We start from the raw sequence: 27,689 nt of genomic DNA on the forward strand, positions 1-27,689 counted from the left end.
AGCTGGGAGTTCCCTGGAAGTCTTTAGGGAGCTAAGGAAATTTGGAACATAGAAGTACAGCTCCTACTACAGAAGAATGATGATCCCAGTTTCAATTTAAAAAAAATAACAAAACAAAACAAAAAAACCCCTATTAATTATATGAGATTTGTTTTAAATGTCCCTATCATTCAAGTCTGGGAAGCACTTGGGACCAGTTTTGTAAGCATATTTACCAATCATTTTGTCCTCAGATACTGAAACTTTGTCACCTTTTTTAAAATCTATTTGTATAAAATGAAAAGTCTTTTCTCAACAACAAACTTCAGACACTTAATTCTGACTTCCAGCCAGCTTTGTAATTTTTATTAAAAAGGGTGTATAGACAGCCTGGACTTTCACTCATGACAAAAATGAAGACAGATTCAATGGAAAGAACAACTTTATTCATTTCTTCAAGTTACTCGTTTCAAAATAAGTACTCTTAACAAAGAAAGAGCACAAAGGAAGGAGAAGTGGTATTTGTTTTTAACACCTTAGTTGCACTACCATCAGCTAAAAGGCTGGTGTGATGTTTACAAGTAAATAAGTTCAAGCATAAATAGATGATAATCCCTAGGAGCAGGTTAAAGTTACTGTGCTGGCAACGACTGAGCACAGGGAATGGAAGCTAATGCAGTTCATTCACTCTTCTAAGCTAGAACTGTGAGAAGTAAAAATGGTACCTGCATGTAACTGCAAAGGATATTTTCTTTTAACGTACCTCATTGATATATAAAGAGCTTGACAGATCTTTATATATTTATTCACACCACCTCAAATCTGGACATATGCACAGATGGTTGGATTTTCCTTCCTTTGCCATTTATAAAGCCAAAAGCAAAAAAAAAAAGCTCCAAAAACTAGTAAGCAGGTGCTAACTTCACTGATTTTTAAGTGTAAAAAGCTGAAGTGGAAGTTTAATGCTACCTTTCATCACAGCTCAACAAAAATACTAACAAACAAATTGTAAAGCACCAGAACCCCAAATTCTTCAACATCCACTTTTATCCTTTTTTTTCTTTTTTTTTTCTTTTTTTTTTTTTTTTTTTTTTTTTTTTGAGTGTTGGGTTTTTTTTTTGGTTTGTTTGTTTGGTTTTTATTTTTTCAGTTTTATTGAGCTTTTTGTTTTGCACTGGTTCCTGACAGAATTCACCCAGATGGCAAAAAAAACAGAACCCATTTTACTGAGATCATGTAGGTCTCTTACAATCTGTATGCTACTATAGCCTTGTCAGTCCTTAACCCAATTTTACTACTCTCATTTTTTTTTTATTTTTTTTTTTAACAGCTTACATTTCTATAGTAGCTCCTATCCGACAAAAGGGTACTCTGCTCATTGGGAACCTGCTTCTGTTCCTTCACATCTCATTAATCTTCCAGCCACCCCTCCTGCAAAATAGTCCTTCACATCCCTCAATTGTAATTAAGCACATTATGACTGGCAGTTTCTGTAGAAAGTTCAATTGCCACTAGAGAGCAGCAAGGGACAGGTTATCTACGAGCTGAAAAGTGAGTCCAAGTAAGGAAAAAGACAAAAAGAATGAATTTTTCAAGGCTTTTTTTTTTTTTTTTTTTTAATGGAAACAGCAATAAAAGACCTCCTTTGTGGAGAGAAGCTGTGTCTTGGATTCTTTACAGTAGACTGTAAATAAATTCTTCCAACTGGATAAAACTTTTATTTATGATCATTTATTAGCAGAATGACATTTCCTTGTAGCTTATCTTCTGTTTTCTCTGCATATTTCACCACTTCCACTGCATTTCACATATATGCAGAGGAAAAGAAAACCTGGTATTATAAAACTCTGGTGAGAGGGGATCTCAGGAAATGAGACAAAGTCTTAGCAGCAATGCCACCAGGATATTTTTGGTTCTACATCTACTCAATTTAATAAAATATGAGTCTGAAGTACAATTTTTTAGAGCTAGCAGTCTTGTGATCTTTCTTTCTAAGCTTTGAGGATAAAACATAAGGCTGAACATTAGCAAGTATGTACTCAAGGACAGAAAGAAGAACACACAAAAACCCATATAAGTTTTCCAATAAATTTCCACTGTGAAACACTGTCAGTGTCATTTGTAAAGATATAAAGGATCAGAGGTGAAAGAAAACCACAGTTAGGAGGTCCCTTACACAAACTGAACAAATCAGTTATTTGCATCCAAATTCCTGCATGCCTTTTTCACTCCCTCTATTACTACCAAGATGCTATTGCTTGAATGATTGTGGTTTTTAGATCAACCAGGGGTCAAGGAAACTTCCTAATGTGATCTGTGAAAACTTTACAGTAACTTTTGAAGAACAATTTAATATAATAATGAGGTTTCTTTGACAATTGCAGACTCTGCTCCCAGGAAGCAGCAAGAAAATATCCTCAGCTGATGTCTAAAAGTAAATCAGTTATTACCAAAGCAGTATGGTTTAGCTGACTGAACAAGTTTGTTCTGCTGAAAGGGTCTCTTCCACATCTTCTCTGCCATCTCTCAGATCATCTCCCTGCCGCCACTTTCCCTATGGAGCATTAGCTCCAAAAGGTTTGAGAAACATCAAACTTAGTGCCAGGGAAGGCATCAGATAAGGTAGCTGCAAGAGTAGCATGACTCCCAACCATTGCAGCCTCCCACCATAGCTGTGAGGTGTGTCATTTGTCTTGTTAAGCTGTACACTGGGATTCCTCTGACAGCTAATATAACAAGTTAATAGCAACGCCCTTTTTAAACATTTAGTTGCAGTTAAAATCATCTCCTGATAAAGATTTTTCAGTCAGTTCAGGAGAAGAACTTACATTTTCCAGGTTTAGCTGGGATTCGGATAACAGTGGGTTTCCGTGCTAAAGCTGGCTGAGCTGCCTGCTCCTTTGCTGGTTCAATTTTGGGAAGGAACTGGAATGGATCTATAAGGGGAAAAAAACCACCGATATATTTAAGGTTTATTTGCTGAATTTAAGTCTCACCAGCTACTGCATTAGGTACTAAGAACATTAATATTTCACATCCAAGAAAGTAATAAAAAATAAATCTGTTTCCAGGGACAAACACTGGGCAGATAGGAACAGAATAGAGCTCTTTGTAAATTACATCTTTTTGGTACTTCTGCTTTCATAGTTGAATTAACACAAAAACGTCCCAGACGCCTTCTAGGATTATATGAGCCACTGAACCAGAGCAACCACATGGCTTGATAACAATGACCTGCAATCAGGATGGATTCAGGGAAATGTACTTTCAGAGTAATTGCTTGAATATGCCGCAAACACAATCAGCAAAAAGTTTTAATCAATAACATCTTGCCAAAGCTAAACAGCCAGCACTACAACAGAAAAAATGCCTACAGAACAAACAAAAATAGAAAGAACGTAAATGTTACTAATTACAATATGTCTTTGCTGTAGGATACCTAATTCCCTTGAAGATTCTGCATCATTTTTGCTGATTATAAACCTGAAGTCATGGGGAAACGGCTTCAGGCCAAGGACGCTGAGTTGTCCCTCAGCTCTGTTTGTCCCCACATGTATCACTCATTCTGGACTGTCCAGTCATTCCATTGGTAAAATGGGAGCAATGTTTTCTATTATTAATAAACTTAATCACTGGTCTCATATTAATAGGCATGAGAACATATGAGCATGTAGAAGGCAGCTGTAAAAATACCTATATGTAAATAAAATTCAAATCAAGAGGCTCTTTCTGAAGTACACCTTCATGTCAAAAAGCAGTATTTTGTTTCTATGTTGTTAACTGACATTAACTTTTTCTCTGACATTACCAAAAATTGAAATAAAACAGCAATGCGTCATAAACATATAGGGCAGAAACTGGAGAAGTTATTCTGGCCAATAAATTCTCCACGGCATGTATTCACAGCTCCAACAGATGAGTTTAATCTCCTATGGTGGCCTTTTTAGATGTACAGCTCAATGAGACGTTATTTATGGAGTGTCAGAGTCTCAGAGAAGAAGCACGCTGGGCATCTCTTTAAATTCTACAGGGTGTTTTTTAGCAAAAAAAAAAAAAAATTCACCCCTTCCCAAAAATACAGCACGTTTTGTAACAAAGTTGGAAATTCTGCATTTGATAAAATCCTATCAAACATTTAGGAATAAACAACAGAATTGTTAAGTAAAGTTAAGACATGATTTCTTTCAGGTAATTTTGAAAAGCGTAGCCCAGAGCAGCTCTTCAATACACCTGAAATCTTTGTTTTTGAATGCACATTACACTTCAAAATATCCAGAAGTACTGTATTTACTTAAGAACTAATCTTTCAGCACTGCAACTAAAAATAAAAATCTTGGTATTTTCAGAGAGAAGTAGTCTAAGTACACTAAGCTCTTTATTTTATTATTTTAGAACTAACAATGCCCAGAATAATTTCAGACAGAGCAACATGTAATAACAAGCTGCTGAATTACAGCATGCCAGACTGCTCTCCTGCAAACAACAAACTTGGGGTCCTTATATGTTGCCAGCAGCCCCTCTACCCCCCATCCTAGGGTTCATCTCTTGCTAGCCCTCAGCCCAAGGCTCTCTTTGCAAGAGCACCTCAGATTAGCACTGGTCAGCAAAAGGTTTAAGTTCCTTCTGTGAAAGCTACACCAGACAAGAGTTTCCTCTGGAGGAGTGGAAAACACAGATCACAGCAGGCCTGCAAACAGTCTGGCAGTAAAGTAGTTACAAGAAACGTGAAAATCCCACTCTTGGAGCAAGGCTGCAGTTTTGATTTTCTTTCCTCTCTTTAAACCTAAGTCTGCAAGCTACACTGCTACAATTTGAATTGCGTTTAAAAAAAGTTTGCCTAATTTTAACACTTACAATGGTGCTCAGAATGATTTTGGTGCAGGTGAAAAAATAAACTCTGAGCCAGTCTTTCCTCCCCTGTCTGCCAGCTATGTGGTAACCATGCCCTACCCACAAGGAGCCCCCTGTAGAGGCATTTCTATAGAAATTCTTGGGGAAGTTTGAGGCACAGCATACTCACAATCAGACAGGTTTGGACAAAGCAGGCAATGGGGATTTCTCACAGTCACCTGCTGCAGAGGTGAAGGAAGCTCTGTATGAACTGCGATGAGATCATTTTCCAAAGTCTCATCCTTATAAAAAATACAGGCAGAGTAAGGCCAATCAGGAATACTCCAATCAGCCAAAATTTTTATAAATTATATGATTTCTAATTGTACAGAATTACTGTTTGCCAACTGCTGATTGTTTCTATGCATAGAGGTAGTTTTCTAGACCATCCAGCAGTTGGCTGAGGTCTCTCAATCAACAGATTTGAGAGATGTCTTTTTTAAACCTCCATTTTCTCAACCAAGTCTAGAAAATCCTTTTACAAACCTTAGTTTTCCACTCATTATCTTCTGTTCAGTTATATTGTTGTCACCTCATAATTAGTAGAAAACTCATTAACTTGTTTGTGTCATTCCATTCCCCAGTGTTGGGTCTGCAGCAGAAATTGGTTGAGTAAATGACTGTGCAGCTTTGTGCAATGGGACTGACAGCATATCAAATTTTTATGTTGTTTAACAACTATTGGGCATCTTTTAAGCATAATTCATGGGAGTGTGAAAACAGAATTGTTAATATACTCATTTAAACCTCTTCAGCTCAAGGAAATTAATCTGCAAGGCATTTTTCATATAATATCAACAGACTTCTATCGATCTTTCTTTATTAAAATTTTACAATGATGCTTAAAGCCTGTGTTTTCATTAGTCTCACTTTTCTAGAGCTTTTGTTTCAAAGGATTAATTGTTAACATACATTTCTGTGCTCCTTTGTAGAAAAGACAAATAAAAGTTATGTATCCAAACACACCATATATCACCACTTTCTTTTACTAGTTTAGGAGAGAGCGCGCTTTTTTGCTCATTTCCATTTATTATTCTCATTTGAAGTTGGAAACGTTACAGAAGAAAAAGGAGCTTCAGAAAGTTATCCAACTTTTCTTTATTTCTTTTGATACAACAGTATTCAATGATCTTTCTGAAGCACTCATTGAATATTGCTCTGTCCAAACCACACAACATAGCAAGCAAACGGTAATCTCAGAAAGTTTCATCTTGGGGGTTATCTCTCATCCAAGAAAAGGAATGGTGATCCAGGTTCCCAAACGTAATTATCAAACTTCTCACATGTAAGCAAGATTTAAAAAAGAGTTGTATTAAGCCTTAGGGACAGGAAGATGTTATGCAGCAACATTTATTGCACTCAGAGCAGCAGAATTACAGTCAACTACTTGCACAGGTATTAGGCACTGCGCTCTGTTCACTGCTGACATCTGATGAACTGAAACATAAAGCAAGGTAACTCAAGGCCAGCAATCATCACTTTCGATGAACAAACCTTATCTAAAGAATGAATGATGTTTACAGGATACACATGGGGCATGCAGAAGGAGCTATCAACACAATGAAAATGCACAAAGTCACCGAATTATGTGAACTTTAACATTGTCTAGAATGTACCAGTAAAATTGCTAAGAAGTGCAAAAGAAGATCCAGTGTTAAGTACTTGTCAAAAACAAGATGTGCTCAATTGAGCAATGAGAAATACCTCATCCATGGTATTTCTATACTAGAAAATAGATAAAGAAAAGAGATAAAAATTAAACCTGCTACTAGAATAGCAAAATGTCTTGGGCTACTATAACATGTAATGCTAAGCATTTACAGGATGTACAACTACAGCATTATGTAGTTCACAGAGATGGTTATAAATGGACCTTTTCCAAGCTTTGATTATAATCAGGTTTTTGAAATTTCTCTCATATTGAGGGGATCCCCACACTTACTTTCTACATGTATCTAAAAGCACAATAGCTTAATATGGACAAGCTAGCAGTGAACTACTACTAGAGGTGACTTGAATTACAGACTTTGGAACAAAAGGATGACTAAGACCAACATAAACTGCAATGTAAGAGTTTGGAGACTTTTCCTATATCATGATTATACTTTTTCAGTCAGGAAAGAATCTGGTAGTTCAAGTTATAAGAGCCCTCAGGAGGCTCTAACTCAACCACTGGCCCAGAAGTGGTCAGCTACAATGTCACGTTGCTAGAAACTGCCTGCATAATCTGGTCTAACTTCATGACTCTGATGCCAGACGCTATTTGGACATATAGTGTGAGGCAAAACCCAAGACAGCTCCCAGAGAGCAAGAAACACAGTCTCATCCATTCTTGCCAAGTCAAGGGAGGTAAGTAACTTCAAGTAACCAAAAGTCATTGAAAGTAACACAGCAGAATACTAAGAAAAGTTGCATTATTTTGAAGATAGCTCTGGAGCAATTGACCAGTTACAAATATTTTAGTTTTTTTTTCTCCTCTTCCTTTCAGAGGAAGCAATTAAAAACAAGCAGCTGGGCAATAAACCCACAGAAGACAAAGTTACTCAAGCAGCAGTTTTTCTGAATCGGCCACAGTGTCACACAGATGCTACCATTCATGCCGAAAGAAGGAACAACATATAAAAATAGACAGTAATCACTGGTTTGGTCATTTTTTTTTCTGTCCATACAGGCAGAAGGAAACTTTTTTACTACGATGAAGTAAATAACTAAATAAAAGAATTGATAAACGCATCAGCTGCATTGTTGTTAGAATTGAAATACATAAATATGATGAAGATGAAAGAGAAAGCTGCCTTCTGCAGGTAAGGTAAGAATACCCCCGAACTACCTTCCAAAACACTTGGTTTAATTTAAGTGCTGGTCTATCATGAACAGATAATCAGTGAACCGCATGACATCTCAGAGAAAAAGCAAAAGAGAACAACACTACACACATATAAAAGAACTTGTATTTTAGCAAGATCACCTCCAGGTTTTAATTTAAATATGTGCTTTAAATGCACTGTTACCTTATTTTCTGCCTCGGGACATCAGAAAGCAGGCACACCGCATGCTCTAACACAACAACTGATACAAGTTCAAGTGAAAATATTGGACCTACCAAAGCCACATAACTTCTACTTAGTTCAACTTGCACTAGGATTTCATTTCTGAGCCCTTATAAAAAATGGACTACTGACAAAAGATTCCAACTGACTGTTCAGTGAAACTTTGAACCCTAAGTTAATGCACAAATCCTACTTACCAGCTATAAGAGATTTGTAAAAATACTATTTATGATACCAAATATCACAACTGTCATCAAAGCATTAACACTTCAAGATTTACAGACCTAAGTAGACGCCTCCACATTCAAAGGGACTGACAGGAACAGGAGTAATTTCATTAGGATACAAAATGCCTGTGAACATTCCCTCTAGCCTTTGTGTGAAAAACTTTGAGGGTATTTAGAACTGGCATCAGTTTTGGCTGCTGCTGAAAAGAACCATTTTAGGGATTTGTCATTCCTAACTTCTCCTCCCTGGTGTTTCTCTTGGGCCAGCAATGAAGACAAGAGGTGGGTGCAAGGTTCTGCCATGGTTTACCTCAGAATCACAGAGCTCTTGAGCCTTCAGCTCCAATAGACTTCAGCTGTTATTATGAATGCTGAAGGCTTTGAAAGTAATCTTGATACCCTGTTTCTCTGTTTGCACTGGAAGAATAATCTGTTTTGCCTGTGTAACACTTTTTCATCCAGATGCTCACCTGAACTTTTGCACCTTTCCCATCATCAACGAATCCTTCACTTTCTTACTTTTGCATCAGATGTCAGCAGAAGCAGTAATCTATCTGTTCTGTTCTATTTACATTAGTCTAAGTGCCAGATGCATTTGTGTTGTACCAGAAAAAAAAAGTTTGTGAATGTTATAAACTGTTTGCTTTTTGACCAAAAAAAAAAAAAAAAATCAGCTGGTGCTTAGTTACAAACAGCATTGCATAAAAAGCCTTCCTCCCTCTCTGCGGTTGCCATAACAACAAGCAGAGTGCTGTCATTTTGTTAAGTAATGACAATGACAAATATGTAAGAAATGCAAAGGTCTGGGGAATTGGGAGCTAGATTACAGCTTTTCTTCCTGCCTTTACAAAACATTTTATTGTGGATTCATCTTGTAAATCCTAAGCTGTTCCTATGGGAACAGGAGAAATAGCTGGTGTTAGTGCTCTGTGTTGCCTCATTTTTCCGAAAGCCAATGCTGTTCTTGTAGATGCTTTGTCAAGACCTAGCATGGCATTAGTAATCAAGGGTATAGCGTATGATCTTCAGCTCACACATGCTTGCCAAAGTCTGGACTGAATTTTAATTTTTCAGTGTAATAAAACAATAATGCTACCAGACCTTCTCTTTAGTAGATATGAAGGGGTTGCAGCAAAGATGTCACTTTTTTGAACAAATAATATCATGGACATTTGACTCAGGAAATTGAGAAGCCATCATTTGAATAATTCTTCAGTTAACTATGAGAATGGAAAGTATTTTCTTCTTCATTAAATAAAGAATAACACCTAGGGTGCTAGAAAGGAGAAGATTGCCATTCATTCTTACTACTTCAACCCAAAAGCTGTTGTGTTTGATTAAAAATTTGGTGATATTCTTCAGGATCATTATCTGATTTAACAGAAGAATTATCATTAGTTATTTTTTTCAGGTTTGAGGATAGGCAGTCTTGTGGATCACACAGCCAAAGTATCATTTTCAGTTTTATGCACTTACAAAATGTAAGTATTCTCTTCTCTTTACTTATACTTAGAACAGTTCAATTTTCCCTTCAATTGTTGAACCTTTTCAATAAAAGCCTGAAAGGATAAATTCTCTCAGATGCATGGAAACCAATCCTAATTCCTCTTGCTTCTAACTTCTAAAACTACCACATATACAGTGGCTGTTGTACAATTGCAGTCTCCAGACATTAGAACCGTAACTCTGTTCCCATTTAGACGCTGTCACTCATGCACCTCAAAATGCCTCTTCACTTACTCAGTACTCCTTCCAGGTCTGTTGCAGCCTTTGTAGTGCACCTGGTACCCTTTCATCCAAGAAAAGGCAGACATAGATCCACATTAAGCTAATAAGCTGTCCTGAAGGACATTCTGTTGCCTTACTTCATTGTTTTTAGAAGCTGCTTCAAAATTTTTATCGACCTAAACAGTTTAAAGGTGTAAGGGACTTCCTATATCTGCTCTGGGCTCTTTATGCCATTGTAGAATCTAAGTGATAAATTGGAGCTTCATCTAACAACATAATCCACAAACTGTAAAGAAATCCCATTTACTAACAACCATTAATACTGATTTATTGTGACAACTACACAATACTTACGCATCTCTTTTCAGAGAGCTGAGATGTTTAATGATAAATGAGGAAAAAAAAAAAAACAGGCTTAAATTCACAGTTAGTCCTTTAAACATGCATTTTGTATGACATACCATCTGTTTCAAAGCAAAACATTTCCTGGATTGTAATGGGGCTGATTGGCTAAATCAGGACATACTTGAGTGCTAAGAGGGAAAAACAGCACAGCACCTACTTGTGTCTTAAACTACCTAAACCAGAAAAAAGATGCCCCAGTTGGCCCCCTGTTTGGCAGAATCAAGCAAAGTTTATGAGAGGAATACAGCTGCAGTAATTTATCCATCTGTATGAAATTTTCACTTGCCAGAAAAATTTGAAGTTGCATAACTAGCATATAGCCACATAAAAGACCAACACATGAAAGAAAATAAGTAGCCACTGCTCACAGTATTCCAAGTATGTCTGATTGCTGTTCTCTCTAAGTAATAAACATTGCTGCTTCCTTACATGACCTAGTGGAATAAATATCTACATGTTTACAGTGCTCAGGAGGTTTCTATTGCAGAATTTCAGGCACTCAAATAAATTAGTTAGACTGGATGGCTAGAGATAAGATGTCCCAAGTTCCTGAGAGAGTATTCTGATACATTCTGGAGGCAACATCTGGTATGTAGCATCAAGTCTTTTATCATTATTTTTGTTATTGCGTAATAAATCCAGCAGGAAGCCTCTGAGATTTATGCAGGCTAGAAGCCTCCTGAGTCCCAAAACCCAAGTAATTTCATAGTGATCTTGACATAATAGAAAACAAAGAATTTCATACACACAAACTCTGTCAAGTCAGGAAGAATAGATAGACATAATTCACACAGCATCGTGCAACCTGCACACAGAAACTAAAGTGACAGTTTTAAAAAATAGCATCTTACCTGCTGCTGCTTCACAACTGATGCTGTCTTTAACTGCACAAGGTGGACTAAGGGGCAAAACATCATCATCAAAACTGATCAGATCTCCTCCCAGATCTAGCTTAATTTGCGAAGCAGGTGCTGAGGAGTTCTTTGTGGGTGACAATTCCCCCACAGACTTGAAAACCTTTTCCTGGGCAGATACAGAAGTCCGTGGTGGAGCAGAGATCGGTTTTAAAGGGACCAAAGAAAGGGCAGGATTTTCTGCAGAATGTGACTTTTTAGGAATAAGAGGCCTTGGGGCAGGAACAGGAAACTTTCTTTGTTCATGGCTATTCTCTGCAACTGAGCCACTCTTTGCATCAAGAAAATCGCTGCTACTACTTTTTACAAGGCCAGGTTTTGGTTTCTTTGGCAGTTCAGGTTTGGTTACAACACTACTCCCAACTGCATCAGGTTGAAGCTGCAATTCTCTGGAAGAAGGTGTTGGTTTGCTTTCTGTCCATGCATCCCAGTCTCCTGAAACTCTGTTTACCCCTGGCTTTGGAGCAACTACTGGCTTCTTTGCAGGTACAGGTCTTGTGGTGAATGAACGAGGGGCAATTTCTGGTTTCTTTAATAATCCTGAGGTATCATTAGCTCCTTGTGTTTCAAAAACTTTGATCCTTGAAACAATACTGCTTTGGCTCTTGCCTGTACTCATGCTGTCCACTGTCAATTGATTGTCTAGTAAGCTATCATCTAAGACAGACGACTGCTGAACTGAAAACTGCTGCCTCTTCGTGTCAGACTGGTTCACTTCTTCCCCATTGTCTCCTATCTGACTTTCAGTATTTTTGACCACAGGTCTGAGATTGCTTCTTGATCTTGGCTTTGGCACAGGACATATCACAGCACTGGGATTTTCTTGGCGCTTCTGATCTTCAGAATTTTCATAAACTGTTAAGGAAGTGTCATTTTCTGAAGAAGATCTGTTCAAGAGAGATGCAGAAGGCCTAGGAGGTTTCAGGGGACTTGGCCCTACTAACAGAAAAGAAAAGGTTTCAGTTACCTATTACAGAACACTGTATTTATATTGCTTTTTTATTGACCATAAGAACGTGAAACTATAGTTTTTGCTCAGAACTGTGTTCACAGTGCTCCTTGTGAAACTGGATTTCTCTTTCTAAAAAGACAAATAGAAAAAAAATATATAAACTCCAGGAAGAAACTGAAGATTGCTGAAATGATGGCATCTATGTTGCTAATTCAGAATTACTTGTTAGCTTACAGCAGGAATTGCAAACAAGTAACATCTTGGCCAAGGAACAGTACAGTAATTCCCTTAGTTGAGGGAATTACACACATTCAGTCAGTTACTTTCTGGTTTGAATGTAGCACTGCTGTTACTCTGATTGGACATGTGATCTCTACTGGCACAAAACTAACAGCCAATACGGCTGAATTGAGCAAAACAGTAAAGATTTTTATTACGAAGTCAAAGACACATGATTTTACTCATCTTCATTACAGAAAGTTTTAAATGTAGTCTAAAGGTGAATGCAATGATACTTCAGAAAAGAAGTTTTGCAGCAATTTACAGTATCAACCATTTACGGAAATGTAACTGTTATTCATGGTAACAGTTACATAGATGACAGAATCTTAGAATCATTAACACTGAAAAAGACCTCTAAAATCATCTAAGCTAACCGTCAGTTCTACTGTATGCCAACTATACCATGTCCCTCAGTGCCACACCTACATGTTTCCTGAACTCCTCAAGAGATGGTGACTCCACCACTTCCTTGGACAGCCCATTCCAGTGCATCACAACCCCTGCTGTGAATAATTTTTTCCTAGTATCCAAACTGAACCTTCCCTAGTACAGCTTGAGATGAATAATAAAGAACATCTTCAGGAAACCAACTAGGATTTTCATCAATGGTAAGTCAAAAAAAAATCTCACCTGGATAGTTGGTAGATTCCCCGTGTGTAGGCACACTGCTTTTTTCATTACTTCCTGGCAAACGGCTGATTAATTCTTGTGGAAAGTCAGTTTGTGTTGCAGAAGTAGTGGTATGCCTAGGAGCAGCAGCATTATTGTTATTTGTTGTATTCACTTGCACTTGATTTATTTCCTTTATCACCTGCTCATAAGATGGAGGAAGCTACAAGAGAAAGACAGAAATATTAATGCATGTCTAAATCTGATCTTTTATTTTAAAAAATATATAATTTTAGAAATACTAAATTAACATGCAGAGGAAAAGAGCACTATCAGAGTTTTTTATTCAATGTCAAGAAAACGTAAGCAAGTAAAATTCTTAGTGATAGAACTGCTTCTCTCTCTTTTTTTTTTTTTTTTTTAAACTTCATACATCAAACACAGTTCATGTAAATCCATGCTCACCTCGGCTGGAATAAGCTCATTTGTCCTCCACTGAGCATGGGGTGAAGCAGAAGGGAATCCTAATCCTTGAGGAGCAACAGGGCTTGCACCTGGAAACCAGGAGGATGGCCGCAGAGGTTCAGCAGCAACTATTGTTATTTCAGGACGCCTGGAGGTAAAGCAAAGGGGAATCATTACCTAAAACATCTCAAAATTGTTACTTTAAATATAAAAGATCAATGTTTCCTCAGCATCAAAAATAAAAACAGCTCAGGTCTTTTTTATTTAACCAAAGTACCTTTCCATGATTTCAAAGCAAGTTACCTGACCTTTCTAATAAGCACTTAGGCTTCCATTCAGAACATCTAATTAAATGCCTAAGCCGAACAGTAGGTTTACTGGCTTCAGTGAAATAATTTACATGCTAAAAGCATCCAAATACAAATGTAACTCAATTAGATTGAAGAAGTCTTAGTCTTCAAAGGGTAATGAGAACTAATCATGCATTTGCCCTTAGACTGCTGCAATGTGAAAACAGTGGGATAGTTAAAGCTGCTTCTGGCTGACTACCTATAAGCTTGTTTACCCTCAAGACTTCTGGGGAAACCCCCCACTGTACTAAAGGAAGGGCAAAGCATGTCTCACAAGCCCTTTGAGACAGAGCTTCTTTGCTTACAGCATCTAGTGTAACAGGAACCCAGAGGTAATTCCACTGTTTTATTGCTGTAACAACTGCTTTAGAGGATAAGCTGCAGTGGCAGCATGTGTTTTCCAAACACAGCCCCCAACCACCGCTGCTTAATCCAGAGCCCTGCATTGAATTCAGTTTGAGAAGTGAGCTTTGTGAATAGATAAAGCATCTGCTACAGAAGCTTCTGTGTGCTAACAGAAAAACTGCAGAAACCTAAAATCTAAAACATAAAAAAAAATACACAGGGATAAATGCAGTCCTTTCACACCTGAAGTAATAGCAGATTTGGTTCAAAGGCTATTCAGGTTGGTGATCTCCTTTCTCAAACCTTTGGAGAAACCAGAATGTGTGACAGTGTGCCTGACAGTGTGCTTATTTTCAATTTGAAGTAATCTCATAAATAGATGTCAGGAAATTAAAACAGTTCCATACAGGTTTGCTGTCTGGTTGCATTGGCTTTTTTTTTTTTTTTTGAAGACACATACAATGCTTAAGCAGAAAACTGCAACTTTTAGTCCATCCTGTGTTTAAGCATCACAGCATTTTAGTTTTATTCCAAGTTAAACAGATCAAAGATAATGAGAAGCAAAAAAAAAAAAAAAAAAAAGCAACACCAAAACAACTACAGAAAGGCAGAAAAAGTAATACTGTGATACAATCTAACAAGTTTTAAAGTAACACCCAATTGCAATATAAATAACTGCATCATACCTTCTATCCCTCTGCTGCTCACTATGGCTAGAAGTCCGAGAAGCTATTGAAGTAAAAGAAACAAAAAGTTGGGAGAAAGTTAAAACACACCATCACAGCACATAGTTGAGGACAAGAGCATAGCCTTAACCATCCACCATAAAAGAAACAGAGAGCATATACAGCATGTAATCATAAATCCCAGACTCTAGGAGACACCAAGAATTTTTTTTTTTTTTAATTATTTGCATTAAATATGAGGGAAAAGTTTTTTTTTTTTAAAAGGTTCAGGGTGCACATTCAAATCACTTTAAGTCATTCTATGTCCAAGATACCACCAAAAGAGATGGCCCTGCCTATTTCCTTTCTCCTTGAAAAATTCCTGTCTTCTGTATCGTAGTGACCCTGGAATTGAAACTTCTCTTTAGTGTTAATTGAATCTGGTTTTGCTTTTGATGGCTCATTTCTAAAAGGTTTTTTTTTTTAATGTCTTTTCTTTAGTTCTAGAAGGAAAAACTACTAGTACAAAAAATAAAGATATTTCACCCTACTTTATGTAAAAAGAAAAAAAAGATAATGTTCCCAATTAGAAATCTCTTAGAAGTTTAATCATTTGTGTATTAAAAATATGCAACACTTCAAAAATCACTATGTTTTAAGTTGTCCTATTTTTTTTTTTTTTCCCACATTTATATTCAAATAATCTTCTCAATGGCCACATCATGTTCTCACTTTGATGTCTTCAATGAAAAAAGGAGATTATCTGAGGGATAAATTTTTGCATAGCAAAGATAACTTAGGAAGTGGTAGAATCTTATTTGCGTGAAAGACAATGATTGTGCTGTTTCTGTGCCATCACAGAAGCATAGCTGAAATCTGAAATCAGTAAAGCATTCTTGATTCGAGCACCACAGTGTTGTGTCAGACATACCTCTTCCACGGTTCATTTTTGGTGTGCACTATTCATGAGTGCTAGAGGAAAAAAAGAAGGGGTTACAGAAAAGGAAGAGGAGGTGTAAGAGAACAAACCAAAGCTCCAGAGCCAGAAAATATGATTATATGGGTTAGTCACAAAAGAACAGCATACGTGCCAGAGATTTAAAAAGACAATTTGTGATGTCTATTCAAAGTATAGTATCTTTAAAAAATAAAATAAAATAAAAGCAGATTGGATCTCTACTTCCATGCTGATTTTAACAATGAGTGCTCAGAAGTCTCTCTGCCATAGTTAACCATGAGGAACATAACTGGGTATTGAAAAGTACACTGTATTGCTCAACGAAGTGCAACAAGGGGAGGGGAAATACAATCTCTTTGAATGCTTTATTTAGCTTAAAATCATGGTTTGTGTCTGTGCTTTTTTCTTTCCAAAAAGAATGGGTTATGTTGAGGAGTTGATCCAGATGCCAAGAAGCTGGGATCCCGCAATTCACAGCCCCACCTAACAACGAGGTATGGTCAGGCATACTGACCCAGGCAAGAAGCACACCTCAAAGTTTCAGGAGCAACAGCCCATCTTCTAACCCAGTTCTGTAAAAATGGTGTGGCTAAGACAAATAAAAATCCCCTACATAAACAACACACTTCTTCACAGATCTTAACACAGCAATCACATTATTCACACATTCAAGGAAACAAACATCGTAACAAAAACCAAAAAAACCCTGAAACCATCAAACCAACCTCTTCCAAGTTTACTTTTCCAATGAGAATATAAGTGTTAATTTGGTAAATGTATTCAATACAACTGCTTCGGGTACATCCAAATTGCAATGGTAATTAGAAATTAAAACTAATTACTGAGGGATGCAAAGCTAAGCCAATAAACCTGCCAATTTCCTCCATTCTTTTTTCATTTTTAGATAAATAGTACATATTATGTTCTCCCATGAAACTCTAAATGTACTTGTATTTATTGAAGTTATTACAGCAAATAAGTAAAACCTAAAATAGTTCTTTTCTTTCCTAATCAGAAGCTACAAAACTATATTGAGGCATAGAGAATTAGATAATCCATCAAGCTCCAAATATCAAATAAACAATGAATTTTTAAAGCATAGCACATACTTGATTTAAAAACAACCATTTTTCTGGCCATGTGGTCTTTTCACACCCTTTGTGAATTGCCTTGAAAAAGCACGCTATCCATTTTTCTCCCGAATTCAAATTATAACATCTTTAAACTTAAAGAAAAAAAACATTTTATTCATCAGGAGAGTCAATAAAAACCTATTTCGGAGCTGATTTTACACAAATCCCTCCACTCTCACATTAAGAAATGATCTGGGTGATAAGTGTCGATATGTCCACAGCACATACGCAGTAGTTTCTAAATAAAAGCTAACTTAAGTGGTTAAAGAAGGGTAGGAAAAGAAAATCCAGTTTGCAAACCTTTCCTTCCACATTTCCTTCTTATAATTCTACTGGTCTTGAGAGAAAGAACATCAAACCAACCCAGAAATCGCTAGAAATACAAGTATGTATTTCTCTTAATGTCAATGAGGCGTCCAAATATGTTTAATCTGTTACCAAGTAAAGAATTAACAGTAATTCTCTAAACAGAAAACGAGATGAGTGACTTACAGATTCATTCTTGGTACATATTTCTTATATGCAGTATTTAGTAGCTTTAGCCAATTATTTTTGGAATGTGCAGTGAGTGGTAAAGGATCCTGTTTTTGCTGCATAGTTATTTTTTAATGGGTTTTTCCACTACAATTTCTACTCTAGGTTATATTTTTCAAGCTAATTTGTTATTTCATTTATATTTGAAACACATACAGATAATGGGACAGAAGGCAATTTAAGCTTTGAGCTCAAGATGCCTGTAAAAATACACTTTCTAACAACCTTTACACCACAAACTCATAGATTGCAATGATACAGATGAGCTGGTGACAACAGCAGCTTGACATGCATTTTTGAGTCTTTTGAAGAGACCTGAGCTAGAATTTACAGTCTTCCAGGCAACTTTAGGCAATCTAAGGTTCATTCAGGGACCTGCTCAGATTCCCTCCTGCTGTGAGTGCTGAGTGCTTCCACAATAGAAACGCTACAATAATAATATCTGTGCATTTCCATTAGTAAACTATATGAAATACTGAACAGTTTTGCCATTGCAGACTGTTTTAAAGGCAAGTTTCATCTTCTGTTGAAGATTAGAACCATAACCTCAAATAACCCAAACCTTGGGAAAAATTAAACTTGAAATCTTTCTGATGACTTTTATCAATCGTTCCTTCCAGCGGCTATGAGTAAACATGATCCTTCCTATTAACTATTTCAGTTATTTCAAATTACTATTATCAATGGGTTTAAAAGTAATTTTAAAGTAATAACATTACTTTCTACAACAAGCGTGTTACTATTTAAAAATACAGTTTCTTTCAATGCTTTCCCAACACCAGGCTAGAATTTTCTACCATGGATAATGGGAAATATTTAGACTATTAGACTGAGAAGTTATCCTTCTCACTGAATAGCTGCCTAGAGAGGACAAAGGTTATTCATCACCGTATCTCAGAGAGAGCCATAATTGTGAGCAAAGGTTTCTTCCTTTAACTACTATCTAATACAGCAGAAGAGCTGACAGGCTGATTCCAGGTAAGAGGACGCATCTGTGGTTTTTGCAGTACTGAGGGTGTTACATGGCTACAGAAATGCTTTCTTCAGAGAGAGCTAAAATGAGCAGGTTCTTCTCTCTAAAACCAGAAAAGTCTAATTTAATCGAAGATCTGATTACACTATTCATAAAAAGTGAGTTTCAAACTAATGAAAAATCTTCATACATCTCTGAAATAACAACTGAAGTACGTTTCTTGACACAAGGGGGAGGTCTTGCTCCTTTTCTTCTATTTCTGTTTCCAGGCACCTCAGAAAACGTCAAGTTGTTCAACATCAGAACCAGGCTGAATTGATTCTTGAATGCAGCTAAAAGAGAAAGGGTTGCCCAAATTCCCAAAGACTAACTTTGGTCCCTCCTCTTGACACAACATTAGCACTAATAGGACCCCACAGAGAGTTCAGAACATCAAATATGAAAAAAACCCAAGCACCTTCTGTACAGTTTTCGTTCATTTCATCTCCCTAATGCTGCTCACACTTTGGGCTCAGACCGCAGGCAGCAGAAGGGTACAAGTGTGCCACCCCCAACAGCAGTCTCTGTTTCTTGCTCTTTGTACAACTTCACTGTCTGACCTGGGCAAAACCACCAGGTCAAATACCTTCTCACAGCTGAGCAAACTGCTGGGCACCAGAGAGGCTGGCACTGTGACTCAACAAAAACCCTTATAACTACACCTGTACAGCACGACTGCAGTTTCACTCAAATTTGATAGTAGAAATTAATGAAGACACTTCAGTCCTTTCCACACCTGCCCTTGGGCTGTGTTCCTGCCTTTGCACCATTCTCTACACTATGCCAGCCCAAATGTTTGTGCAGATGGGGAGAGAATGAGGTCACGGAATTGATCTTGTTGGGAAAAAGTAGGAGCCAAAAGAACCCAGGAAGCCCCGAAGCACAACAAAACAGAAATGAAAAACAAACAAAATACACAGCCAAAAATGACTGCAAAACTGCCAGATGGGAAGACATAGCTTCAAAGTGTGTACAAGCTGGTACGCACCCTTCAATCAGCCACATATTTGCCTAGGACAGAATGAGAATGGAACAAGCTTATAGGTTTTTCCAATATTTTATGGCAGCAGGCTTGTTTCTGCCAGCCTGTTCTGGAAGAGTAGAATAGTATGCAAAAACATCATTGCCCTTTGTCTCACCATAGCAGCACTTAGCTTCTTTTTACTTTCTTTGGCATGTTCCTGTCTCAAATGTCCGAGGAAATAGTCCCCCTAATTTCAGCGGGAGGTGTCATTAGTGGTATGCTCTTGGCTGAGATCGTCATTAAAAATCAGAGGCAAATTCTGAAGAGTTCAGGTGAAAAAGTGACTCCTGAGCACATCTCACAATTACACGCATGATTTCTTCAAACGATTGCTCGATCTATCAAACAGTTGAAACCAACTGACACCATCTTTCCACTCAACATAGTAGTCAGCCAAAAAGGAAATTAAGTCCTCGCCTTTGGCCACAAGATGGGAAGAGACTTACGAGATGGGAAGTAAGACTAGGTAAGTGAGCTTAAGTACTGTACACAAGTTGGAAGACTCATACCCTGCAGATACCCACTGTGGTTCTTGAAAATGAGAGATGAGCAGACCACAGAAGCTGTAATTAAGGAATAAAAACAGATTTCCAATGCTGTTAGAGAGAACTCTTTTTCCAGACAATATTTCAACCTTCCCACATCAATGGCAAGCAGGGTTAGGAATTACACAAGTCCTATTTTTCATTTAGATCCATCCATAGTACAGTTATTGGCATGTATAAATCCAAGGTTTCCTGTACAATGCCTTGATATGTGCATGGAGATTTTTTTCTATCACGTGGCCAAATCATGTGTTATTTAGATTTTATGGTTATTCACATATTAGTATCATTAAATGTAATGCTGTAACATATATGGATTCACAGCCTCTTGACTAGATGTATTTTTTTAATTGATTGTGCCTCAAAATGAGGCATCACTTGCTACTGCATTTTCAAAACCATACTTTCCAACTGCTTAATGGTCTTTCAGACCATTTATCAGCTAGAAAAGATCTGGAGCTTATAAAGACCCTATCAATTCCTGCTTCAGTGACAAAAGGCCTTCTGTGATCTGGTGCTCTGTTTTTCAGTTTCCTATTTATGGCAGCAATAGCACAGATAAAGCACTGCATTTTAACTACAGCATCACTGAGACTTGCCCTAAATGAAGCATTCATGATCTCCTTTCACTGCCTCCAATCCAATCCATTCTAATGAGCCCTCAACTAATAGATGCAGAAGAAACAGATCAGTAGCACATACACTGATGTATTTTTCCCCATTGTTTCTTCACTGTGAAATTGAAATCATGAACAGAAATGAAATACAAATGAAAAGTGGAAAAAAGAAACAGTATAAAATACTTAAGAGAACGCAACTGAAGAAATTCTCTGTCTGGAAATATCAGGAGCAGGGAAAGACAGGTTAAAAAATAGGGAAAAAGGAATTACCCTTTCATTCAAGATTTAGAAACTATTTTTTGCTTTCAGAAATAACATGCATGCATCTAATCCTGTCTTGAATATAGCAAACAAACAGGTGCTGCAAATTTCTCCTGAAATGAAACAAGCGTCTAGTTTGTCACATGCCTAAGAATTGAGCACACATAACCCAAGTTCTTCAGAGATGGATCACATCCGTGCACAAATGCTCTAATGCTCAAATAAGAAAACGTTAGTAACTGGCTAAAAGGAACAGATCATCAGCAAAACAAAAAGAGGGACTAATACAACGGGAAAGAAAGAAGTAATTACAGTCCACTCTCCCCACCCCCAAAGGCTGTTAGCAACTTTCTTACCCAAGCTAACTTTGACAGTTCAACTTTTTTTTTTTTTTTTTACAAATTTAATCCAGTTACTAAAAATGACCACAAAGCAATTTCATAATGCATTAACTGTCAAGAAGAAAGAAAAACAGACTTACATCTCTTGATTGCTGCTCTTATGGATGACAAGGGTCCTTGGCTTAATAAAGAAAAAAAAATCAATGATTACTCAGTGGTTACAGTCTCAAAGTCAAAACAACTAAGCAGCATTGAGCAGAGGATTCCTATACCCCATACAGGCTTGCCAAATTCATTTTGCTCCAGCTACCTTAAAGAAACACATTCAAACCCCCATGCAGAAAAACAACCATACTCTACACATTCCAATGCTAACCAGGCTACAGCTTAGCTTAAAGACTCTTCAGAGATAGTAAGCCATTTTTGAAAAGACATTTCTCTTGATTCTGTACTGAAGTTCATATTCTGACTCATTTGACTGTGACACCTGGAAAAGAGCCCATGTGGGTGTGTATATTCTCAGATTATTAGCATTTAATAACTTAACATCCCCGTAAATAAATAAAACTTACCCAGCCAAGCAAACACCTATCACCCCTCTGCTAAACGTTTTGAACAGTTACTTAATTTCTGATCTCCACTTTCAGATGAGGTTGCATTTTTCAGTAATAACTTGGTGGGTGGGGTTAGACAGGAATACAACATGACCAAAAAGTTGTTGACACACAAGGACAGAAAAATGTTTTCTTTTGCCAGCTCATCTGCTTTCTTGGCAAGACCAAGGCTTCTTATGACTCCTAAAGCTCTTACTGAAAAGATCTAACAGCCTTTAGTAACTTTGCATAAATTACGTGAGATTATTATTCCAAAAAGTGCTGCTAAATTGACAAACGTGATATTAATTAACATGCCACATGTAAAAAGCTACAGAGGAGATTTTAAAAAAAGCAGAAACAAAACTATTTCAGAAAAAGGCTCTTTCTTGCAACACAATGGATTAAGAAAACTTGGTGAGATGCCATCAATAGAATATTCGGCACTTTCTAAAGGCTGCAAATCGACTCTATCAGATTCAGTGTAAGACATGAATTAATTACAATAGAAAGATATACTAATCAAGCCTTTTCCAGAACCACCCCTACAGCCTTCATGAGTGGCCACAACAGCAGTAAAGTTATAGAGAAGGCAGGAGCACTTTGCAGTGCTCTCTCCACACTCAGAGCAAGCATGCCACACTCAGACCGTCAGTGTTTGCTTTGGCTCCGCACGCACTTCCACTGCAACTACTGATGACTGCAGCTATACCAGTGGGATGGGGAATAGGGGATCTAGAGAAGAAAGAGGCGCGTGCAAAGAACAAGTATGAAAAATGTTTTCCTTCCAAAGACTAGTAATGCATGTTGCTCTGACCAAACTGTCTTCTGAAATAGTTTGGCTCACCTAGGATAAAAGCAAGGTCGATCTGCCTGCTTTCAAAAACAGCTCAAAAGTAGCTTAGCCCCTATCAATACAGCGTTGGAAAACATTTCCATCAATCATATTCCACCATACGTTCTCAGCAGTAAAGGGATCTTATTTTCTTTCAAAATGCTCCATCATGATACAGCTCATCTTCAACAAACATTTTAGTAGTATGTTCTTCCCTGATGTAACTCAATCACTTTTTTCCTTCCTTCTAACTCAACTCTTTATTTTTGATGCCCATTATTCTTCTGCCTTCATTGCTTGGAAAATATTTAGGGCTTTATTTTTATTATATTTAATATCGGGCAGTAAGGAGACTCAAGTCTGCTACCATGAATCTTAAAACTTTTGGAAGAACAAATACTTTATATACTCAGAATTCAACATTTCTGTAAGGTTTAAGCTGGAAATTAGATAATTTATAATGTATGAATACCTAAGTATCAGTAAGACCCAAATGGAGCAGGTTAAGTCCTTTCTTCAGTTGGCAAGAGCACCTTGAATTGTTTCAATTTGCCTCAGAATCTGAGGAGCACATTTAGATGAGAGCAGGCACTCGTGGCTCAAAACAATAGGAGTCATCATATACGCACAAGTCCACATTTTCTTAGCATCATGCTAACCAAAAAAGTATAGAAAAGAACTCACAATCACAGTGCAAAGGACAAAGAAGCAAAATCTTTCATTAAACCAACCCAGTGAAGCTGAAATATGAATATATCATCAGCCAAGCAGTTCAAGTACGCAACTCTCCATGTAATTTAGAACCCAGAATAACATGATTCTGTTAGAAAATTTATTAACTCACAGACAAAGCAAGCTATTATCAGATAATTTTTCTTTTCCTCTTTTTATGAAGAGGTGATCATCAAAATCCTTCCTCTCCTTTGGAAAAGCACTGTTTCCTACGCTCAGGAGAGTTTGATTCACATCTAACTTAAAATTATTTAAGCCTTCTAAAAACAAAGAAATGGGAAAGAATTTAGATTATTATTTGCCATGAAATCCTATAAAGGGACTGAAAATTTCATAACTTCACTATGTACTAAGCCCCAGTAATTTAAGAAAGATCCTGTTCTTAGGGCAGACTGTGATCATACCCACACTTGGTGCTGAGGTAACCCTGCCCTATTCCAGAGCCAACAATTTCTATAGTCTCCTGTCCCATCCTGCAGAATGAGGAGTGATAAGATTGCTAACATTCTCCTCTGCTCCACAGGTAATCACCACATTTTCTCTCAAGGGATCCAAATAATTGGTAAAAAAAAAATTAAATTCAATTCTCCTATTTGATGTGTAGGAGCTCTAGCAGTGATTCCACTTAATGGAGATCCTGCCTCTTTCCCCTCCTTTTCCTACTGACTGTAACAGAGAACAGTGAACCAGAGCACACACAGGAACGCCACAAATACCCACATCAAGGAAAAACAAAGCAGAGATGAGTTCAGTCTGCATGCAATCCCTGATCCTGGTTCCATCACGAGTCTCCAGACAGTTAAGTCAGAAGAATGGGGAGGATAGTATGACGACAGCCAGCCCAACAGGGGCAGCAGCACCCGCAGTGTCCCCACAGCATGCATAGGCAGAACTCCAAACTCAAAGGACTGGCAGAAAAATGAATGGATAGCAAGATTTGGGCACTTGCACAGCATTTGAGACTGATGAACGTTAATTTAGATACCACCCCAGACATAAATAATATCGAGCAAGTAGAGATGCAAACTCTCATACATCCTGCACACTAATTAACCAGGCAAGAGGAGACAGCCACAACACTTCTTCCAACATCTATGGATTTTTCCTAGACCTCGCTGACAGTCAACTTAATGCACAAAGTTCCTTCAATTCCCAACTAAGGCAGCAGCTCTGTTGAGCTTCCCAAGCCAGTTCCTCAAAACAGTGAACTTGCCATCCCTGTGCATCTATGCAAACTACCTCCGTTGGTTCAGAAGGCATCTGTCAAGCTGCAGTACTTGCTAGCTGAAGATAGTCGGGTATCTCAAGCCAGTAGTAATATGGAAAGTGACCCATGGGGCCCATTTCCACCCCAGCTGATTGCAAGGCAGCTCTGCTCCTGGATGTAGGCAGACAGATTGATGCTGGGCATAAATCATTCTAGACACACAAAAAAAGGCTGGTGAGGAAAAAAAATAAAAAAGGTCAGCCACTTGTTAAAATATATATATACTGAAGCATCTGCTACCAAGTCTCAAAAACTGTAATTTACATCACATTATACAAGGCTTTTCTCAAAATATCTGTCCTCCGGTTCACACACCTGTGTAAGGAGCACTTACTTAGCATATTTTCAGTTCTGATGGTTACTGACTCTTTACATGCCCCTTTACAAAGTTCAAATGTTGCTATTTTTAATACCTTGCAACTTCCTGTAATGTTAGCAAAGAACTTTTCAATAGCTGTCATTGAAATAATTGCAAGGTAAAACAGTATTATGATAAAAGGCATCATATATTCCTCTCTATTACTTTATAAATCATGTTACCTTTGCAATAGCCAATGTACTACCCAAGACGTAGCTTCACCCTTGGTTTAAGATAGAAAACATGCAGCCAACAGTGCTCCCTTCCCCATGCCCACCATCTCCTTCAGCCCTTTCACGTTGGTGCTGACATAGCCACAAGTCTGCCTGACCAGCCTTGTGATTGCGCTCTTAACGAGCACCGAGCACCGTGTCTGCCCCAGTCAGCCCAGCCAGCATCTCCAGCTGGCTGCAGAGCTCCCAAGAGCACCAAGGTGATGCAAGAGGACTAGTGCCAAGGGCAATTGGGGAGGTCAGGATCTCTCCTTGTGGGAAGCAGATTGGCCTTTGCTCACCAAAACAAATCTTTAGCCCTTGACTAATGCCATATGTGCAGCTAATCTGACAGCAAAGCATCCACTGCTAATCCTGCCTCAGGTCAGCATTCTTCTCACCCCTCCTAGGAGAAGATGCACTCCTTTTTTACAGTTTCTTGCTCATGCTGGTTACTCAGATCAGCTCACTGGGAGATCAGACCAGCAACAACAAAAAGCATCTGGCAGCAGCCAGGCACCTTAACATGCATACACATCAATACCTTCTGTGCTAAGTAATGGGGTATTGTCACGGCCCTGTGAGTACTAAGGCTGATAAAGATCCAGTCACCTAAGAAATCAAATGCTAGATACTGCAGACATGGTTATCTTAGAAATAAGAATCACCCTGGTACAACTTCACCTCTCTCCAGGGTCTGGCCCCAAAAGCAAGCAATCCTGAAGCAGTAATTAAGTCCAGTGACAATTCAATCCTCATCACTATGCTGCAGATGTCTATGTCTGCATCACTAAACGAATGCAGCAACTGTGACTTCCCACTGTCTGGACAAGCAAAGATAGCTAAGAAGCAGCTAAAATCCAGCTGCTCAGCTAATTAGAACAGCTCACATTGATCAGCATAGGGAAATCCTTTCAGAAATGTTCTCTAGCTGTTTCTTCAACTACTTACTACATATTTATGTGCTCACCACTGTCACACTTGCGGATGGTATTTCAGCAACTGAACCTTCAATTTTGTGGTCGAACACTGGCAGGATGTCAAAGCAGATCATGGCAGCAAATGCTAACATTTCACCCACCAAGCTTCGCAACAAACTCCAGTTTCCAGGTTGCAACAGTTTTGACACTTTCCCATGTCCAGCTTTTATCTTGAAGCCAAAGCACACATTTTGTTTTTATGAATCTGAATCACCTGATTCATGTTTATCCCAAATTAATACTTTCCTGATCTACGGCTAAGGACATGCTCGGCAGAATTCCTCTTCTCACTTTGTTTTCTTTCTGACAACAACCTGGGCTGCATCGCATCTTGCCTTGAGGATGACTGTATGAACATGCCCATCACAGAAAGACAAATCCTCAGAGCATGAATCACATTATTCTCAGTCTTCATCCATCTTCAGCCTGTTTACAGACCTCACTACCCAATAAAATGCCTATCACAAGAATAGAGGGTCCTGCTTATTGAAGTCTGACCCAGGAGAATGAAGATTCTCCTTTATGCTATCTATCAACACATTTTAGTCACTGACATACATGCAAATATTTCTTGATGGAAATTTGCAAGTTATATTGTAAATGTTTTAATGACAATTTATCCTTGGCAGTAAATATTGTTAGCAGTTGAAAACAGCTATAAATTTAAACATAAAGTGCCACTGTCATACAGTACAGTAAATTAAATGCAACATAATTGAATTATCCTAGTGATAGCGACAAATATTTGGGCCCAACCAGCGTTGTATTTAGGCTAAAGAGATAGGGTGGAAAAACTAAAAGGAAGAATGCCTCTATCAGATATAGCTAAGCTGTTAATTGCAGCTTTTTCAGAAGTAAATTTTCTGCCACAAAACTTACGTAGTTTCTGCATTTCTAAATGAAGTGAGACAAATGACAATGCCCTACTTCTACAATTAAACAATGCAAAATGAAGCTTGCTTCTCAAGAACAGCTCTTGGATTCAATTCTTTGCACTAGTATTTCAGTCAGTAAATCGAACTCTTCAGCAGCCGCAGCAGGTAATCCTGTTTGCCTCATACCTCTCTCTATATAAAAATACAACCTGCTGGCTTAGTGAGATCCAGAACCTTTGATATGGACATGGATCCATTAACATGGATCAATAAAACCTGTTTTGATCAAGAAGGATAAGCAGGACAAAGGCACAGAGAACACCTGTTGATCTGTATCCACAAGACTGAAGGTGTCTTTACAGGTCTTTAGCTATTATAAAGTACAGATACCAGATTTTCTTCAATAGTCTGTGCACTTCATTGAGCATATAATTATAGTAGGAAGGTGATTTTCAAACTTCAAGTTTTATAAAGGGGAGAAAAATTATATTTAAATGTCACCATGTGACTAGAAGCACTTATAATGATCACTAACAAAAATGGGGAAC

The 27,689-nt window shown here is 37.8% G+C and overlaps 1 protein-coding gene across 7 annotated transcripts in view; it reads right to left on the reverse strand.

Moving 5' to 3' along the window:
• SH3D19 (SH3 domain containing 19) overlaps positions 1-27,689 on the reverse strand; it is a 75,814-nt gene that overhangs the window by 17,414 nt on the left and 30,711 nt on the right. For 3 of the 7 annotated variants that reach the window (XM_085222198.1, XM_085222203.1, XM_085222201.1), the window contains exons 3-8: positions 21,430-21,470; positions 14,883-14,925; positions 13,502-13,649; positions 13,058-13,259; positions 11,131-12,132; positions 2,808-2,915 (exon numbers count right to left, since the gene is read on the reverse strand). In XM_085222198.1, coding sequence (XP_085078324.1) covers positions 2,808-2,915; positions 11,131-12,132; positions 13,058-13,259; positions 13,502-13,649; positions 14,883-14,925; positions 21,430-21,470 — 1,544 coding nt within the window. Of the gene's footprint in view, positions 1-2,807; positions 2,916-11,130; positions 12,133-13,057; positions 13,260-13,501; positions 13,650-14,882; positions 14,926-15,792; positions 15,834-21,429; positions 21,471-27,689 lie in introns of all 7 variants that reach the window. The other 4 variants (XM_085222205.1, XM_085222204.1, XM_085222199.1 and 1 more) reach the window with 2 other exon arrangements.

The sequence above is a fragment of the Meleagris gallopavo genome, chromosome 4, assembly GCF_905368555.1.
Source record: "Meleagris gallopavo chromosome 4, MGAL_WU_HG_1.1, whole genome shotgun sequence".
Classification (NCBI taxonomy): domain Eukaryota; kingdom Metazoa; phylum Chordata; class Aves; order Galliformes; family Phasianidae; genus Meleagris; species Meleagris gallopavo.